The sequence below is a fragment of the Pithys albifrons genome, chromosome 3 (genome assembly GCF_047495875.1).
Source record: "Pithys albifrons albifrons isolate INPA30051 chromosome 3, PitAlb_v1, whole genome shotgun sequence".
In the NCBI taxonomy this organism is placed as follows: Eukaryota; Metazoa; Chordata; class Aves; order Passeriformes; family Thamnophilidae; genus Pithys; species Pithys albifrons.
In genome coordinates, this window is record NC_092460.1 from 96,151,025 (window position 1) to 96,169,990 (window position 18,966).

Here is an 18,966-nt window from a genome sequence, read left to right on the forward strand (position 1 = left end):
GTGCTCTTTCCTCAACTAAAACCAGATGCTTTTCAAATGATTGTGAGGATTAAAAAAGTATGGAAGGAACCATACCTGCTTTCTAGGCTTAGCCTGTCACAGTGCAAAGCCTACTGCTGAGTTCAGGGCCTGATTCACCCTGCTAATTGGGAAAAATGCAGGAGTGCATCCTACTCCCTCAGTTACTCACACATGACTTAAGTGGCCACATACTCATATTCACTAATGTGAGGACAGCTTTGTTTATGGTGATGCATTTCTTACTCATCTAATTAAGGTGGAATAAGCCCAGACCTTTATTCAGGAGTGTCAACAAAGAGCTTAAGCAAAAAACAGTGTGTAGAACCAACACTATGTTAAAGTTCCTTTATGAGCTACTCAAAGCAAGGGCAGGTTGTGCACCAAACTGTGCCTCAGTGAGGGACAGCCCCGTGTAGTGCCAGCTCCTCACTGCCATTCCTGGTTCTCAGGGAGGAAGAGCTGGAGAGCAGAACTCTCCAAGCTCTCAGAGACAAGCAGACCAGAAAAACAAGCTCTTAACAAAGAAGAGAAGTTATTTCTGGCCTTAGAGTTTAACAACCAAGACCACAAGCAACCACTTAGGAATAGAAATGTGAAAAAATAAATCTTAATAAAACAAAACTCCTGTGATGTGAACAGAGCTTCTAATGTAACCTGTATCACTAAGCACAGGGCTCATTAAACACTTACCAAGGCAAGATTTCTGCACCTGGCTTGGCTGCCACAATCCTCCACACTGCCAGCCCTCTCCATGCTCCCATGTGTGTGCTCTGGAGAGATTTGGGATGCCATTTCAGGAGAATCCGAGAGGAGATTTCTAGGCATCACACTTCCTTGGCTTATCAATCCTGCTGCAGCACGGAAAGCCAGCAGCGTGTTACGTCGGGCTGGGAGCTTTGCTCATGTCTGCAAACAGAGAACAATGTGATACATTGAAATCTGCTTGTTAAAATACTTGAAAAGGAATAGGACATAAATGGTAAAAAAAGACCCCGTGCAAGTTAATAAAGGGCATATCTTTATGCCCTGGGACACATCTACCACTTATGGGCACCTTTTAAAAAGTTGGTCTTATTCAAAAAGGTGATTTAAAAAACATATAGAAAGAAAAAAAGCATGGAAAGAAAGTTTCTGTACCCCATGTTGTGTTGTTTCAAACCAGATGTCTACAGGTAGTTACAAGCCTGGACCCTGCATACATCCTTCTCCTATGGATTCAGTTTGTGTATTCCATTATGACACATCATTTTACAATCCCATCAGTTGAGATATCAACTGGCCCAGCTCAAGTAGCTTTATTAGCTTTTACACAAGAATTCTATCTACTGAATCACACAAGGGAAACAGAACCCAGTTCATTTCCTAGCACTGCTGCAGATAACTCACGTGTCACTGAAGCAGCTCTATGCCACCTACTTCTGGAGAGAGATCCACAAGCACAACTTGGTGCCATTTTTGCACCAATGTGCTACAAATTGCATTTGAAAGCTTAAAGAGCTTTTATTTCACTCAGCCATGAAAAACAGTCCTTGTACATTTGGAAGACACTTACTGGAACAGACATATGCACCAGCACTCACTGGAGCAAAAGCTCCCAGTTTTTTAAGCTATCCCAGTGCCCAGTTCCGTAACACCTCTCTGAATTGTCATCATCTTCCAAAACACCCCAGCAGAACATTTTCCTTTACTCTCAAGGACACAAAGACCAAAGTCATCTGAGTGCACTAACAGTACAAAGATGGGGTAGGCAAAAAGTAGCACCTCGCTCATTTCTCGCTCCAATACATTCAAACATCCTGTGCAACAAGACAGGGCTGTGTTTTCCACCAGCCCATCTTTTCACCTGCCCTGCCTGTGACCCATGAACAGCCGTGACACGTCCCTCAAAACGGTGGGTACCACGTTATAGGCAGCCAGCTGGCAACTGGATACCATTACCCTGACACTGCACACACGAAATGAGATGGTCCTGCTTCCCAAGTGCCTCTCCCTGTATTACAGCTCCAGAGGCGACATGAGAAGCAAAGCCAAGGCTGCATTTCCAATTCAATCGGATTACTTCTCCTTGCTCCCCACCACTGTGGGCTGAGGGCTGGGAAACCAGAGCCTTCTGGTAAGCTGATTAGTGTTTCATGGCAGTGAGATAACATCTGCCAATACTGAGCAACAATTCCATCCCGTTGTCGCCTCCTCCCAGGATAGGGCTATGACATTACCAGAGGTGCGGCGCCCACGCCGCAGCACCAACCTGTGTCCTGTGGGAAAGCTCCCACACAATGCAGCTGGGCTGCAGTCCAGAGAGTCTTGAAAGCACATCCACAATCCAGAGCACTGGATTGTCACAACAAAAGTATCAGGTAGCCTTTCTGAGGTCTAACATTAGGTCTAAAGATCAAGAGTTAGCCGTGCTTTTACACAAAAAGAACATTCTTCCTCTCCTCTATTAATAAATTCAGCTATAAATAGATAGAAAGCATCCTCGGGATAATGGACTTTAAGTGATGACACAGAGGTAGAAACATGCTTGTGGTCCTGGTTTTCAGACTCGCGGGACAGACAGACAGACATGCAGCACTGAGGCAGCTGTAGCACCTCTGGCTGTCACATTCCCAGGCAAGAAGATAAATGGAAAAAGACCAGCCTAAGTCTAGAAGACATCCTGCAACAGCAGCTCCATCTACAACAAACCCTGTGGTGCTGACCAGCCACACACAAACACACCCACACAACAAAATAAATGTCATTTTTAGAAGACAACATTATCAGTGAAAATCTTGACTCCTCTGAAATCCTACACATGAACACACACACACAAACATACAATTTTTAGAAGGAAAGGCTCACAGAAAATCTTGACACCTCTGAAATTCACAAAAAACTCCTACTGACTTCAGGTTTCATCCTATGACTTTGAAGGTGATGCTCAGATGGAAAAGAAGACCAGTAAGAGGTGAGTATTCCTACCGACATCCAATGCAAGGCAAATACTATTTCTCATCAGCACTTTTAAGCTGAGCACCCATTTTTATTCAGGTGTCCCCAGTACAAACCAAACATCCCATGTTTGTTCAGTCCCTCAGTGATGTGTTATAGACTACGAGTTTTCTAGAATTATAGTCAAAATTATGAACATTTTATAGACTACATTATGAGAGGTCACAGCTGTAGATTACAATCCATATCATAGTCAAGACTCACATTTAAAGACTAACCAAATGAAGGTATTGATCCAAGTTACCAAGAAACCAATCAACAGGCCCAAACTTTGAAGGAGAACTATTTCAGAGTATTGTTCTTTCTCCAACAGCAAGACCTTGTATAACCAGGACTGATTTTCATGCTCGGCTATCTGCACCCAGGACAGCAGGAACACCCAGATCCAGCAGGAATAAACATTAAAGCCACAAGCTCCAAATAACACCAAATAACTCTGCTGCCAGCAAGCTCCCATTATTCACTCTGAGGCTCCAGCTCAGATGTTTCACAAAGCTCCTGAACAATGACTAAAGGCAGTGAGTGTGGCTGGTTCAGAGCCGCCCACACAAGAGCCAGTGTCAGGAATTACAGCACTGCTCCTGCTTTTGTGTTGGAAGCTGAGGCTTCTTTGGGGGTTTAACTCATTGGAGAAAAGCTTGAGAGCTGTGCAATAGCCCGTGAGCCTGCAGAAAGGGTGTGGGGGAAGATCTTTTTGCCTTTCTATCTTTCACATCACCTTCAACACTTCAGGGGTACATGTCAATAAGACCATACCCCATTTGTATACATTTCTTCTCCCCTTTCCTGTGTTTTTTATGCTTTGAGAAAGCTTTGTACAGTGTGTAGTGCAGGTAGAGCTGACATGGGGGCTGCCTGGCACTGCTGCAACACATACACAAGCTTCATAGACAAAACCCCCTTCTAACCATGGCTAACACTGAAGTCCCTTCACCCTTTTCACGTCCCCTGTATTAAGTGAAAGACCTTGCAGATTTAAGATATAAATAGTCAAGAATCTAGGGAATTTCCAGACCCCACTGCCTGTTTCAGTAGGATTGCCACAGTAATAACTTCCAAACCAAGGTAACTGTGCTCAGGGAGAGAAGGAGCAGCAGGATGAGGCGGCTGAGCCTCCTGACCTTCAGAAAGGCATTAAATATGAACATTGGTTGCAATGGGATTTGTTGTGCTGTCATTGTAATGAATTTTTTTGCTTAGTTTAAGAGATGTGTGCCTGTACCATTAGGGATTAATAATAAAAAATATCAGACCATGATACAGGAGTGCAGAAGTGTGACAGGAACAGCACTGTTTGGAGAGAAGATCCCAAATATTAAACCAAAAAGGCATCTTAGGGCAGATGGGATTTTAACAGCTGAAGTAATCACTTCTCAGTTACACTAGAGGTAGCCTTCATGAGATATTTAAAACAATACAAGTCACATATCATGCGTGTTTGTCAGAGGGTAGGAGGAGGAAATTGAAAGATTCTCAGGTTAGCACCTCCAAAGATTTAATTTTGCTTTGACAGAGGCACATATTTCAGAGAGAACATATTAAGTTGCCATCAAAGATAAGGTCTGTCCTTCCAAAAAGGATATTTTTATAGTTTTGCTGACTAAGGTTACTTCCTTGCTGAAGCTCAGTGTTAGCATTTACAAGGGACTGTTTCTATAGTAGCAGGAGATTGAAAACATTTTTTATTAACTATCCTGTTTGAAGACTAGCTTCATAGGCAAAAAGATCAATCCCACAAAAGTGCAAGACATTTAGATGCAAAAAAAAATTTGAAAAAAACCCCAACTGCTACATAAGCCAGAAGCCAAGAACCAGCAGAGAGCATCATGTCATTAACTGCACAATAGATTTAAGGTGAGTTGACAAAATTTAGAAAATTATCATACATTTTTAAAAGGGCACAAGATCAGTTTGTCCCCTTCACTATACATACAATTTCTAGAACACTCTTTGCACAAAATGCTTCTCAAGATAGATTTCTAAGCCTTAACTGTACTCTGAGCATCACACACACTTTGCCTGCCCTTAACCAGCTGTTTCTCAGTGATAGAACTGAAACAGAAGAACTGGCCAGTGAGCCTCAAGGTTGGTTTAATCTGTCAGCTGTAAACAGACATGGCAAGGCCACTCTCAGCTCTGTGCACACTGTCAGTCAGCTTGCACTCCGTGGTGGTGGTTGAGCTTGGAGTGTTAAGCATCTCGAAAAAACATCTGGAAATACTCTGTGGTCATCTGACATGGGGTGGGTTTTATAAAACTGCTGGTGAGGGGCAGCCCAGACCTGTATCTCTATCAGCCTCTGACAGTTGGCAGCAGAGCACGTAAAACAAGGCAAAGGAGAGTAGGAATTCATTGAGATTCCTGCGTGTTGTGGTCAGGAGACCACAGGGCTTCCCAAAACAGGCCAGGTATTTGTGCCTAATAACCTCATGAATTTTTCTGTGTATGAAGTGCTCCTGCAACATACCTTTGAACCTGCTGTACCAGACCAGAGCTAAACAAAACCAGCTGGCCCATGACATGTCTTCACTGAGCCACTGCTGTTCCAAACTCCCCCAAACCAGCTGATGGTTCGTTATGGTGGACACATTTCCTCTTTCAGAGCTATCAGCAACTGAATTCTTCTTACCTCCTTCTGTGTGTGAAACACAGAGTAAACCCTTGAGCTGCAGAGGCAACCCCAGCTCAGCTGGTCAAAACTTGATTGTAATAATGCCAAGGTCATGGGTTCAATCCCCTATGTGGGCCCATTGACCTAAGAGTTGGACTCGATGATCCTTGTGGGTCCCTTCCAATTCAGAATAGTCTATGAGTCTGTGAACAGTCTTGTGATATACAATAATATTTAAGCTTTCTAGCAGGAGAATAGACAAAGCAACAGTACTGCCTACAAAGGCCAGACCTCACAGGCAAGCTGACTAATTCTAGAAGCACACAGGATGGCTGAAGAGGTTTTGCTGAGCACATAAAATCCAGAATCAGACAGTAAATTTGTAAACTGTTCCTATAGAAAGAGTCAAAACAAAACTGAAGTAACAATGGATATCACTTGATGTTTAGGAAACAGGGTAAACCAAAGCTGGCCAACATGGTTAATTTCTGACTTTTCTTCTCCATATCATAAGTGTACAGGCTTATGATAATGTGCTAATGTATTTCATTATGATTCACATTCTTTATTTGCTCACGAAAAATCCTACCTGCCTGAAACAGTCACAGCCATATAACATTCAGTAATCAGGAAATGTTCCTGCCCTTGTTTGGAGAGGGAATGTCATCACAGTATGGTCAGACAAATAGAAATGCTGACCATTAATAAAAGAGCAAAAAATACACACACAGAGACCATGACAGCACGGCCCTGTAAATAAAACTCAGGTCAACAGCATTTTTATAGTCACTTGCTTAGACATCAATGCTGATGGATATTTTCAGAACAGGTGATAAGCAATATTGAACAGTGTTTAGACAAATATGAACCTGAGGTGGTCTGAGGGCAGCCCATGACAGACATGCAACTACATCCAAAATAATTGTACCAACAGCCACACAAGACTCCTAGAATTCAAGAGAGATCAACACATGCAATCCCGGTATTTTGTTTTAAACTTTCTGGTTTCTATGGCCCACTTGTGACAATTCAAACTTTACAGGCTGGAGAGCTACAAAATCCGTTAGTTTTAAAGCTAAAAACAAAGATTCTCTCAGTCCTCTAAATCTGGAAGGTAGAGCCTCAAGAAACACACTGAACGTCATTCATACAACTCACTCCAGAATTTGTGAGAGCTGCCAACAGTGAAATAATTAATCCTGTGTACATACATTTTTAAAAGAACTAGATGGGCAAGGCACCAATTCAGTAAAACTTAAATCCGTCTGGCTTCACCAGGACAGTTCATCACACACTTAAATGGTTCGGTGAACTGGATCTCAAATTAAATGTGGCAACCACTTAACAAGAAAGGAAACAATCACAAACTAGTATTTTCATTGCCTAAGTCATAATTCAATTACTACACTGAATTCTCCAAATCATGCTTTGCTCAGAAACAGTGCCTAAGGTCACACCTTTGACCACGCCAATCCAAGCCTCAAGATACCAGAAAAAAAGGAATCCATACCATGTTTCATTCTCAACTGGTCTTTCTAGACTTTCAAGAACAGCTTTTTTACTTTTTTGAGACTATATTTTAGAAACTTTGTTACCTACTGAAGGCAACCAAGCCAACACAAGAACCCTGATCATCAGTACCCCATCCTTTTCTCTACAGTGTCTGGGAAATGTTGCTTCTTTTAAAATAGACAGTGGAATACCAGTGCAGGATTTGATGATGCTTAGGGTGCTAATCTACCCTCAAGACAGAATTTATTTGGGAAAAAAAACAGCTGTGAAGAATGTTCTCACATGTCTTTGCATTTTCCCTGCAGGTAAACTCTGTTCTCAGGTCACTACAGCAGCAGCAGCTCCACCGAATCCTGTTGCCCAAAGCAAGGGCCTGTGGCAAAGGTTCATATACAACACTGTGGATTAAACCACCAGAGATGCCTGAAGTGCTCACATTTCCCATACCAAGAGAATCCTTTCCTGCCCCAACTGAAAATAAAACTACACCAGGAACAAGTAGTTACCTTTCTTCAGTTGAACGTCTGACCCAAGGACAACCACGAGGCTCTCACTGGGACTCTCCAGCTGAGATTTGATGACCAGGAGCTGCTCAGTGGGAACTACATGTGATACCCAAAGCTGTCTAGTCCAGTATCATGTAGGGCTTTAAACACATCCAGGTGATGGCTGAGCTCTCCTCCGACTTCAAATGTCCTTATGCAAATTTCAACAAGGAAAGCGTCCCATTCTTTTAAAGTTACTCCTTTTAAATCTCCCCTGTTAACATCAGGGTGGTGCTATCTGTGACAGCCAACACTTTAGAAACATCAAGTGTACATAAACAATTTCAGGCAGAGACGCCTCTGTAATTAGTCAACTTCTGTCTTGTTACAGGTGCAGCATCGCTGGGGTTTAGGGTTTCATTATGTAACTACTGCTACAGTCATAGCAATGGGGAGCCAAATCCTGTTTTACAGAGTATTTAAGACACCAAGATAATTTCCAGCCTCGGTAGAGCTGTGTCACTGTCACAGATGGATTTTAGGCTGCTTTGTTATGTTTCTTTTTGTGACTGCTGTGCTGCTATAAGAAGGAAGGCAGAAGTCATCTGAAGCACAAAGCACAGGTGTTTACCTTAAAAATCAGCTAATTTATGGACATTTCATTCCTATGCAAGTACATAAAGGTCTGCCTGCCCAAAGTAAACAGAGCTGAAAACAGCACTGGCAAAACAGAGCAGTAAAATCTTGCCCTGGACTTTACTTGGTACAGGTTTAATTCATACACACCCAATTGAAAAGGATGTATTCAAGCAGTAAGTTACACTGGAAATTAAAATTACTTGCTTTTATTTTTTAATTAAAAAGAAAAAAAGAGGAGGGAGGACATGGTAACAGTAACAGCCTGTTTGTCTGGCTTTGAAAGCCACATTCATATGCTCATTTATTTTCATGCTCCAGTATTTTAGAAGGTCAGTCAGCCTGAGACTTGTCAACTGCTCAGGAGTTAAGTTGTTCCAGTTACTATATCCAACCAGCAATCCCTCTGCCAACATTCCTGTTAATATTTCTCTCAGAGGCATGCAGAGGAAAAGCAGCTATGACTAACAGGAGCAGAGGAGTTTTACTACCAACAAAACAGACACAATACAGAATCTCCCTGTTTCTTTGCAGTGCCAGGCATTACTTGCACTTCTAGTCATAAAACTTCATTTTACTCATTCACTCTCTGTAGTAAACCCCTAAACAAATCCTTGATAAGAAACGCACTGCTGGAAAAATCTTTTCCATTTCTGAGAAATAATTAGTATCTTCACTTCCTGGAGACCCAAGTGAGCAACATTTATTTTTTTTTCCTTTTACTCTTTAAATTCCATCTCCCTTCTTACACAACAGTAATTACTGCAAAGGAAGAGAAAACCCACAATCATTATTCTTTAAAGTAATACCTGTATAAGGAAGTCCATCTGCAATGCTGCATTAGTCAAGGATCTGTGGCAAAGTCTTAAAATAACACCTTTTTATTAGCCTAAGCCAGAAATTGCAAAAGCTTTTAAAGCTGAGACTTAAGCTTTAGGGTTTGGAAAGAAGTCTTTCCTTCTGTGCCCTTCATAAAAGGAAGGGAAAAGGAAAGAGCTGCTACATTTCTGATAATTATTATAAAATACTTGCAAAATCTTTAGAAAGAGAAGACGTGCTCCTCCAAATCTCTGCCCCATTTCATCTGCATGCTTGTTACCACACAAATCATCTGCTACACCCATGCACAGGACCAAGAACAACAGAGCTCCACTTCCAGCAACCTCCTCTCGCTGCCACACCAAAACAAAAACTACTCAGGAAACATGCCCTTAAGATCCTGGATTACTGAAAATCCCGAGAGTGTTTTTAAGGTTCTGCTTTCCCCTTACACATATTAAACCTCGCCCGAACCACCTAAGATTAAGATCTTAAGAAGCACCAGCCATCTCAGGGTTACCACCTCCAGATGGAAAAAGCACCTGACAGGGGGTAGGGGAAAAAAGTACTTTGAACTAGAACCTGCCACTGTTTACAACAACAGCTTTTCCAGTGGTAACGTTAAATTGCAGACAGTCAGAAAGCCAAGAGGAGGCACAAGGCAGCTGCTTCCCATCACCCTCCGTCGGTCAGGTACACCACACATCCAAAGTTTAACAGCGAACGCCTATGAAATCTGCAATGTATTTTCTTCCAGTTGCCAATTAGCACGAGCTAAATGCTTTTAGGGTGTGATAGGGAAGAACAAGAAACACATGGGGGAAAAAAAATTCAAAACAGCTCAACAGTGGGAAACCAAGACTCACACGCAGCAGGGCAGCAGTTCGCTGGTAGTTTTGGTCCAGAGCTGGGAAGGAGAAAAACCAGTCGAAGTCCAAGGCTGCGCTCACACACAGAGCTGTGCCCGGTGCCCGTGCCCGGTCCCACCCGGAGCACCCGCCGCTGCTCTCGGAACAGAAGGGAAGGATAATTAAAAATCCATTAGAGAGTAATAAGAGCAACGCCGAGCCGTTCCCAATCGCGGGCTGACGAGGCGCGGAGCTCCGCGGCCTCTCCCCGAGGGACACCGAGCCGGGGGCAGGCGGAGCGGGGCGGGAGCATCGCCTACCGCCGGCGGACCCCGATCTCCGGGGCAGACAAGCTCGGGGGTCGCAAAGCTGCGCTCAAGCGGGGGCTCCGGCAAGGCGGGGGGGGCTCTGTGAGCGGGGCGGCACTCACCGGCTGAGGGGCGATGCGAAGGGCGGCGGGAGCGGCGGCCCGGGGAGGGCTGGGCAGGGCAAGGCAGAGCAGAGCGGCCACCCCGTCCCCGCACTGCGCCCGCCGCCACCGCGCCGGGCCGATAAAGCTCCGGGCGGGGGCTCAGCACGGCCCCGCCTCGCCCGGGCGGCACCGCCGCCTTTGTCCCGCCGCTCGGGGCAGGGCGGCAGCGAGGGAAGGAGGGAGGAAGGGATCCCGCCCTCCCGAGGGGGCGGCTCTGCGGGGCGCGGGATGAGGCGATACGCTGCAGCATCACCCCGAGCCCACGGAGCGCTGCCAGAGGAGACAGCGGTGTGAGTTCATCAAGGGGCTGGAGCATCTCTCTTACCGCAAAAGGCTGAGGGAGCTCGGCCTGATCAGCCTGTCGAAGAGGCGACTGAGAGGAGATCTCATTAATGTATAAGTATCCAAAGGATGGGTATCAAGAGGACTGACCAGGCTCGGCTTGGTGGTGCCCAGCGACAGAACAAGAGGGTGCCCAGTCCAACCAATAGATAAGGAGGCTATAGGCAGAAACTGGACGTTCCACCTGAACATGATGATGAACTTCTCTACTGTGTGAGTGACAGTGCAGTGGAACAGGTTGCTCAGAGAGGATGTGGAGTTTTCCTCACTGGAGATATTCCAGAACTGTCTGGACACAATCCTGTGCCATGTGCTCTGGGACAGCTCTGCTTGAGCTGGGAGGTTGGAGCAGATGAGCCACTGTGGTCCTTTCCAACCTGACCAGTTCTGTGATTCTGTGCCCTCCCATGGTGTGAGGGACTTGGGTCTCCACAGCCACCCTGTGAGGGACATGATCCGGGAGCCATGGTGGGCACAGTGGGTGGGGAAGACAGTGACACCTTTGGCTCCCTCAAAAAACCCTGGGCTAAAACCCTGCCCAGCCCTGATCGTGCCCAGAAAAATTGTTGATGCCCCATCCCTGGAAGTCTTTAAGGCCAGGTTGGATGGGGCTTGGAGCAACCTGGTCTAGTAAAAGCTGTCTCTACCATAGCAGGGGGTTTGGAACACGATGATCTCCAAGGTCCCCTTCCAACCCAAGGCAGTCTGTGTTTCTATGAGGGATAAGTTGAGTTGGATCTGGCGTCTGAGGCACTTGCCCCTCCACTAAGGGAAGTTCCTGGGAAATGTTGAGGGTAAGACGCAGTAGAAATGACCTCCCAACCACCTGGGCCTGTGTCCTCAATGGGGAAAAGAGGTTTACATGCCTTGTAAATCTGTTCCACCCATATACTTAAAGCTCAATAACAAATATTGCCTATTTTAACTCTTATTTATCTTTAATGTATCATCAAACTCACAGGTATTTATCAGGTGATTGTGTTCTCTCCCTCCTTTGTTATGCAACCATCAAATTAATAGTCTGATTTATGCTGTTACAATTTCAAGCCACTCTCAGAAATCAGGGATTGGAATGGCCTGCCCAGAGAGGTGGTAGATTCACCTTCCCTGGAGGTTTTTAAACTGAGATTGGACGTGGCACTGAGTGCCATGATCTGGTAGAGACTGGAGTTGGACCAAGGGTTGGACTTGATGATCTCGGAGGTCTTTTCCAACCCAATCCATTCTATGATTCTATGATCATTATGTTTCATCCATGCTGTGGTGACTGAAACATTCCTAGGGCAGGAAGTACCACAAAGTGTGGAAAAGGAAGATGTTTCAAGAAGATGCAATTCTACCCAAAGCAGAAGGCCCAGCGGAACTGGGAAGAGGGTGCTGTGTAATGCGGGTCAGTGAGGGCTGCACAACATTAAAACCATTCCCACTTTGCAGGTCTCTCTTGAGTGTTCTCCAGAGCTATGGGAGCAGTGTCCAGAAGGAAAGTTAGTGACTGACATTCCAGAAAAACTTATTGTAGTTAATTTTTGATTATGTTAAAGCTGGTGCCTAATCTAAGCTGTTTGGTCATTCTACAGCCAAGACAGAGAGGGTATTTCCACTGCCTTAAGACAGGTTGGACAAATAAAGTTGTGAGGAAACATTGAGTGTTGTGTCCAGTTCTGAGCCCCTCAGTTCAGAAAAGATATTGAGGGGCTGGAGCGGGGCCAGAGAACAATGAGGCTGGTGAAGGGTCTGGAGCACAAGTGCTGTGGGGAGAGGCTGAGGGAGCTGGGAGTGTTTAGCCTGGAGAAGAGGAGGCTCAGAGGTGACCTCAGCACTGTCTAGAACTACCTGAAGGGAAGTTCTAGCCAGATGGGGGTTGGTCTCTTCTCCCAGGCACTCAGCAATAGGACAAGGGGGCACGGGCTCAAGCTCTGCCAGGGGAAATTGAAGTTGGGTATCAGAAAAAAATTCTTTGCAGAGAGAGTAATCAGGCATTGGAATGGGCTGCCCAGAGAGGGGGTGGATTCTCCATCCCTGGAGGTTTTTCAACTGAGCTTGGCTGTGGCACTGAGTGCCATGATCTGGTAAAGGGACTGGAGTTGGACCAAAGGTTGGACTTGATGACCTCAGAGGTCTTTTCCAACCCAATCCATTCTATGGTCTGCAGTGGTTGTGGAGTAGTGAAGCCTGACCAGAGCCCTACGTGTCTCTCTTGACTGGAGGCCCAGGTTAGAGCTTGCTAATGTTAGCCTAAATGAACCCCACCTCTATCTTTTATTCTTGGCTCTGCCACCAGCTTGGTGAAGGAACATATGACTGTCCCATGTAACATCTGTTACACAACAGCAGGAGAGGAAAGTGCCTTATTTCATCAAGGAGCAAAGTGGGAGTGGTGTCTACTGCATATAGCATGGACACCCTGGTTAAGGACAACATCTCTGTTCTGGGAACATTTAATTGAAGAATATAGTTAAAGGCAGGCATGTACTTTACCAATTTCCAGTGTGGGAACATCAAGACACAGATGCAAAGTGCTTTGAGATTCCTCAGTGTGGAATGTTAGATGACTTGAGTGTATTATTTTTACAATATACTGTGTGCCAACTCACCCTGCCTGAGCTAAAGCTTTCCTTGCTAAGTAGGACATCACCTTGAGGAAGATACTACACTTCTAGGACTTTGTCATCTCCACAGTGTTATTTTCTTTATTTCTTGATTAGCTCTCATCACCTGTAATATCAGGTGTAGTCTCACATTAAGTGTTTGCTGTGTTGACATTTTTCCCCCCGAGGTGTATCCGAAAGAGTTTTCCATCCTTTTGATCATCATTTGTATGTTTTTTTCTTCTTTCCTTGTGCTTCCACACTACCAACTGTTAATCCCAGCACGGACTTTATTCCAGGAGAGCAACTGTGTGTTGACACATTCTGTCCTGAAGGTGGGGCAATTTATGGAGCACAGTTCCAAGTACACAGTCTATTACTATGTATTATAGAGAACTTCCCTCCTCTGCTCTGTGAAAACTCGTTATACCAGTTTAAAAATATGTGAGGTATGTATCTCCTTCCCCTCGCATTAATCATTATCATGTGATACTGACATTTCTGGTTGCTACTTAATGTAGCAAAACAGTATTTTACGTGTGTTTCTAATTTCTTCTATCGTACTCCAACATCAGTGGAGTCTGACACCTCCAGCTGTCAGTGTCAGCACCATCCTGTCTATGGAAGCCCATTCTTCAGCCCCTCTGGAAATGCTGCCCAATCCAAAACAAGCCCATGTTTGCAAAATTCCTCTTGCTAATCTGACTCCTCTGCCTTGTGTTACAGGCCAAAATTCAAGTCTCTTCTCACAGAATGTGCTTATTGTATTTGCCACTGCAGATAGTTGAGAGTAGACACATTGAACTAAGCAACTGTGATCAAAGAGGATCTTATTCACCTGTTTTGGACTTCACAAAGTTTTCATTTTGGGTCTGTTTTTTTTTTCCTCCCTGTATGTGGCCTGGATTTGATAAGAATTGGTAGAACTGAGAAATCAGAATGGAAACATAGACTGATGGAAAGCTATCTCTTATTTACCTGACTTTGAGTAGGCTTAGAAAGCCACAGAGTTAAAATCCAGAGCCTCTTGTGTGAGGCAGTGTTTGTAAAGTAAAAGAATAATCCTGTTTTAGAAAGCTGGGAGTTTACAGTTTGAACATAAGGCAACAGACAGAAAAAATAGGGAATAAATATTCACTGAGATAGGAGATAACCATGAAAGAGACAGGGTTTAGTCAAAGTGAAGGTCAGGTTACATTTACAGTCATTATGGTTGACTTAGTGTTGTGATAAACATGGTATTATCATGACTTGTTATTTGTATAAGAGTGGCCATAGGAAACCTCCAGACAAGAGCGTGACTTGTTGTACAAAGTCCTGTCCCAACACAGATGCTGTTATTGTTTGCAGTCAGTAATCCCACAAAAAATGTGCTTCATGACTGATTCATACAACTTTTCCTTGTGATGGACTGTGTCCTTTATTTGGCAGGGCACTTACAGCCAAAGCCAAAGGAAGGATTTGGTGCCACAGCACTCCTTGTTTTTCTGTGCCCAGCTGGCAGAATGAATTTCTAAACAGCAAGATAAATTTACAGTAACCAAAACTTTGGGGTTTGCCTGTGACTCAGCAGCAGGCACAGCCCACATGTCTCTGCTGCCTCTCTTGTGCCAACTCAGTGACTTTTGTTTTGTGGTCATTCAGGTTTGTGTAGTGAAACAGATTTAAACAAATCAGACAAGACTGAAAGCTCCCTGCTCACTAAACTGGGTGGTGAGATGGATGTGTCAGAAGTGACAGTCACCTTACAGAGACACCTGGATGGGCTGGAAGAGTGGGATAGCAAGAACTGAATGAGGCTGAACAAAGACAGTGTAAGGTCCTGCTCGTGGGACAACATAACCCGAGAATCCACTGGAGGCTAGGCCACATTTGTGTTCAGTCCTGGTGTCTGCAATTCAGGAAAGACACAGTTAGACTGGAGAGGGTCCAAAGGAGGGCCACCAAGATCATCAGAGGACTGGAGAACCTGCCCTGTGAGGACAGACAGAAAGAAGACTTTGTGGGGACCTTATCACAGTATCCCAGTACTCAGAGGGCTGCTACAAAGAGGGTGGATGCTCTGCCTTCTCAAGGAGCCACAAGGAGAATGCAGGTGGCAATGAGTGTAAGTTGCTCCAGGAGAGGTTTTGTCTTTATATAAGAAACACATTTTTTTCTGGTGAGAACAATCCCTCACTGGAACCACCTCCCCAGGGAACTCAGTAGAGCTGGAGGTTTTCAAGATGTGACAGGACAGGGTTCTAGATAATCTCACTCAGGCTCCCTTCCCCATGAAAGACTGGACCAGATGATCTTTTGAGGTTCCTTCCATCCAGGGCTTGTATATTATCTTTATGTAGGTATTTTTGCATTTGGTTTAGAGTGTTGTGGGAAAAAAACCCAAGCTTTAGGTTGAGGAAGTCAGATATAGCTGCAGAGAGCAACTTGCATTCCTCCCCTGGGTGATCAGGGTACATCTGTGGAAAGTGAGAGATGGGTTTGAACAGTCTGGTGGTTCAGGGACAGTGGAGTCTCCCAGATAGATGCTTCCTAGACAAGCACTTGAGATACCTTCACTTGCTGTAAAAAATGGCTGAGATAGGATCTGTGCAGAGCAGACAGTCAGTATTTCTTTGGTAGTTTCTAGGAATGCCTTTATCATTTAGTCCTGTTTATGATTAAGCCAGAAGAATGTCTGATTTCCAGGTTATGTTATAAATTAATTGAGATATAGCCCTGAAGCTGCTGTGGGCAGTGCCATTATAGAAGCAGAGCTGGAGGCATCGAGAGCAGTGATTATTAACTTCTCTCCATTCAGCCTTCACAATCTTCCTTTTGCCCTCTGGATATACAGATTCACTGCTGCCCCCCTCTCTTTTCAGTCTTTGATCTCCTGACTGTATTGCAGAGACCAGCTCACTGTCCTGGAGCCATTCCTTGTGCCTCCTTCACCACCATCCCCACCCTCCTGCGCTTCCCAACGTACCTTCGCTCTCCAGAACTCTCCCCATTACCTTTCTGGTTTCCTGCTGCCTTCTCTCTCCATCAAACCATGTTCCTCTTCCTTTCTGGCAGCTCCAGAGTTTGATTTGATGGGAATACCAGTGAGTTGTCTAGGAACTGGATCTAATTTCTCTCCTCTCCTTACCTCTGTATTAGTGCACCTCACTGGTGAGACCAGATTTGCAGGCAGGAGATGAACTCTGATGAGGGAGAAGTTACCTCAGGAGTTGTGCTGTCTTCAGGCTTTGTCTGCAGTTCAGCTGAGGGGAGAGAAAGGGCAGCTGGGGTCTATTTTTGGTATTCAGTACCTCAGTTTCATTTAAATTCCAGTTGCAGCTCCTAAATCTTCTATTTGAAATAGACTTTCATCTTTTCCTTCAGCACATCCCATTCTGAGAGCAAATACTTCCCTTTTCCCATGTTTTGTCTGTCTGGAGGGGGATTGAATGGCCTTCTACTGGTATTGCAGAGTCTGGTTAAAAGTGGCCTGATTTTAATACCCATTCCTTGGCTTCTGTTATCTAAAACATATGTTTTCTGACATTTAATGAAGTTTGTTCCCCCATACATCCCAATGAGTATAAACAGCTGGTTACTTTCCAGTGTCAGTGAGTTTGAAATTAATGCAACTTATTTTCCTGCGGGGAATGGAGACATATGTTGCTGAATTGCATTAAATATTAATCATATTATTTTTAAAGGGGAGAAGTGCAACTAGAATCAAAGAAATATAGAAAATTATTTATCCCAATAGAACATAAAATGCATACACTCAGGAATAAACCTGCCTGTTAAAATTGCTTTGGGGTTTTGTGGTTTGCATTTTTCCTTTTTTTTCTTTTTTATCTTTTTTTTTTAATTTCTGGTTTGACTCCTGTTAGAACTGAAAGTTAATTCTTCTAATGGTCTTCCATTGGCCCCTGATAAGTGCCTGGATGATCTTAATTCCAGTTCCCAAGGACAGGCTGTCCTGTGATACAGTGAGCTCTATTTTGCATTTGAGCTGTATTTTCTGTTCCAGCAGAACTGAATGGTTTATGGAGGAGGAGAGCAGGATGGAGGGATTCCCTATTGATCCTGTTTGAGGGAAGGACTTGCCATTGTCATCCAGGATGTTCTATAACTGTTCTGGAAAGGGATGCTGGGAGAGCTGTGGGCTCTGCCCAGGGTCAACTTCAAGTCAGCAGAACAAATCCTGGTAATTTCATTAGGAGCTGAATCAGGCCTTAAATATATGAGGAAAGGGGTTTAGACCTCTGTAGCAGAATGTGGATGGACTTTAAATATTTAAGTTTCATCTGCAATCCAAACAGTCTCTGCTTATCAGCCATCACAACCTGCTTCTGCCTTATCACTGCTGGTGTCTCTCAGTTTGCCATGAAGGTTCACCAGCTGCACATCCTGCGTGAGGGGAACAGAAAATTGCAGCACAAACTTAACCTTGTCCAACACAGTGGCTCAGATATTTTGCTTCTTCAGTGTCCCTCAGGCTCAGAGTGTCCCCAGTGTGTCCAGGTGCCCTCAGAGACATTTACTTATGAACTGGGTTTCTATGACTGTACCTTCCTTAAAACTGGGCTGGTGGATTCCCTTTATGATTCAGAAAGTGAAGGCAGAGCTAAAAACTTCTAATCAAGGTGTTACAGCAAGAAGATGACAAGAGAAAGGAGGGATGGAAACCCTCACCTCCAGACCTTCAGGGGCAAATCTGTATTTTGCATTGCCATCAATGGATAAAATAATTCCCCACCATGGCAATCCCCTAATCCCATGGGACAAGGCTATTAGAGGATAATCCTAGCCCAAATTGTAGGCCTTTGCTGAGCACTGGCTCTCCTAATGCTCTAGGATACAATTACAGAACAAGGCCTGGAAACCACAGCCTTTGTTCTGCCTTATTGCTTAATTGTTTAATGAAGTATTCACTTCATCTAAGTGAGTGCTTTGTAATTTTGTACTTGCATGCAGCTGGCAGTGGCAAAAGAACTGGCTTTTTTACAGAATAATTTGTTCTCTTGGTGAAATAAGGTACCATTAAAGATATCAGGCTCTAATAGTAAATAATTCAAGAAATCTCCCCATAAAATGGAAATATCACCCTTGAAAGTGAGGAATGAAAGCACATTTGTTACTGCTGGATTTTTTTTCCCTTTTCCCCTTGGTGCTGTGCAAAGACAGATGGAAGAGATGGTATGACAACTACAACCAGATCTTGCACTAACAGGCCAGTTTCTGAGGCCAAGGCACTGCTATCACATGCACCTCCCAAACTGGAATTAGAGAGGCTTTCCCGACTGAAAACAAACAAATAAACATATAAATAACCTTTATATCAAGATAAGAGCACTATCCAGGCCCTTAAGTAAGTTCAAAGTCTCTATATACAAGTGCAAATAACATTTCAGGTGTTTTGATCATTTGAAGGTTTTATTTCTCTTTCTAACTGTACAAGGAGCTTAGACAATTAGCTCTGGGCTTGACTATAATTTTTGGCTGTGGAACCTGAGCTCTGGACACTGGATATCAGGAGATTTGCAATAGGCTAGTGGGAGAACACGACCCTGGGAACAGGAGAAAATAATTTGAATGCTGGAGGCTTTTTTGAGTTCCAGTCATGCAGGGTCTCTTGCAAATGCTGAAGTAACATTGCCAG

At 44.3% G+C, this 18,966-nt stretch overlaps 1 protein-coding gene across 3 annotated transcripts in view; it reads right to left on the minus strand.

Moving 5' to 3' along the window:
• PROSER2 (proline and serine rich 2) overlaps positions 1–16,359 on the minus strand; it is a 29,999-nt gene extending 13,640 nt beyond the window's left edge. The window contains exons 1-3 of one of the 3 annotated variants that reach the window (XM_071552820.1): positions 16,297–16,359; positions 9,945–10,080; positions 712–927 (exon numbers count right to left, since the gene is read on the minus strand). In XM_071552820.1, the coding sequence (XP_071408921.1) occupies positions 712–846 (135 nt within the window). In that variant the 5' untranslated portion in view covers positions 847–927; positions 9,945–10,080; positions 16,297–16,359. Of the gene's footprint in view, positions 1–711; positions 928–9,944; positions 10,081–10,356; positions 10,472–16,296 lie in introns of those variants that run through there. The other 2 variants (XM_071552819.1, XM_071552818.1) reach the window with 2 other exon arrangements.
• Between the last annotated feature and the right edge of the window lie 2,607 nt (positions 16,360–18,966).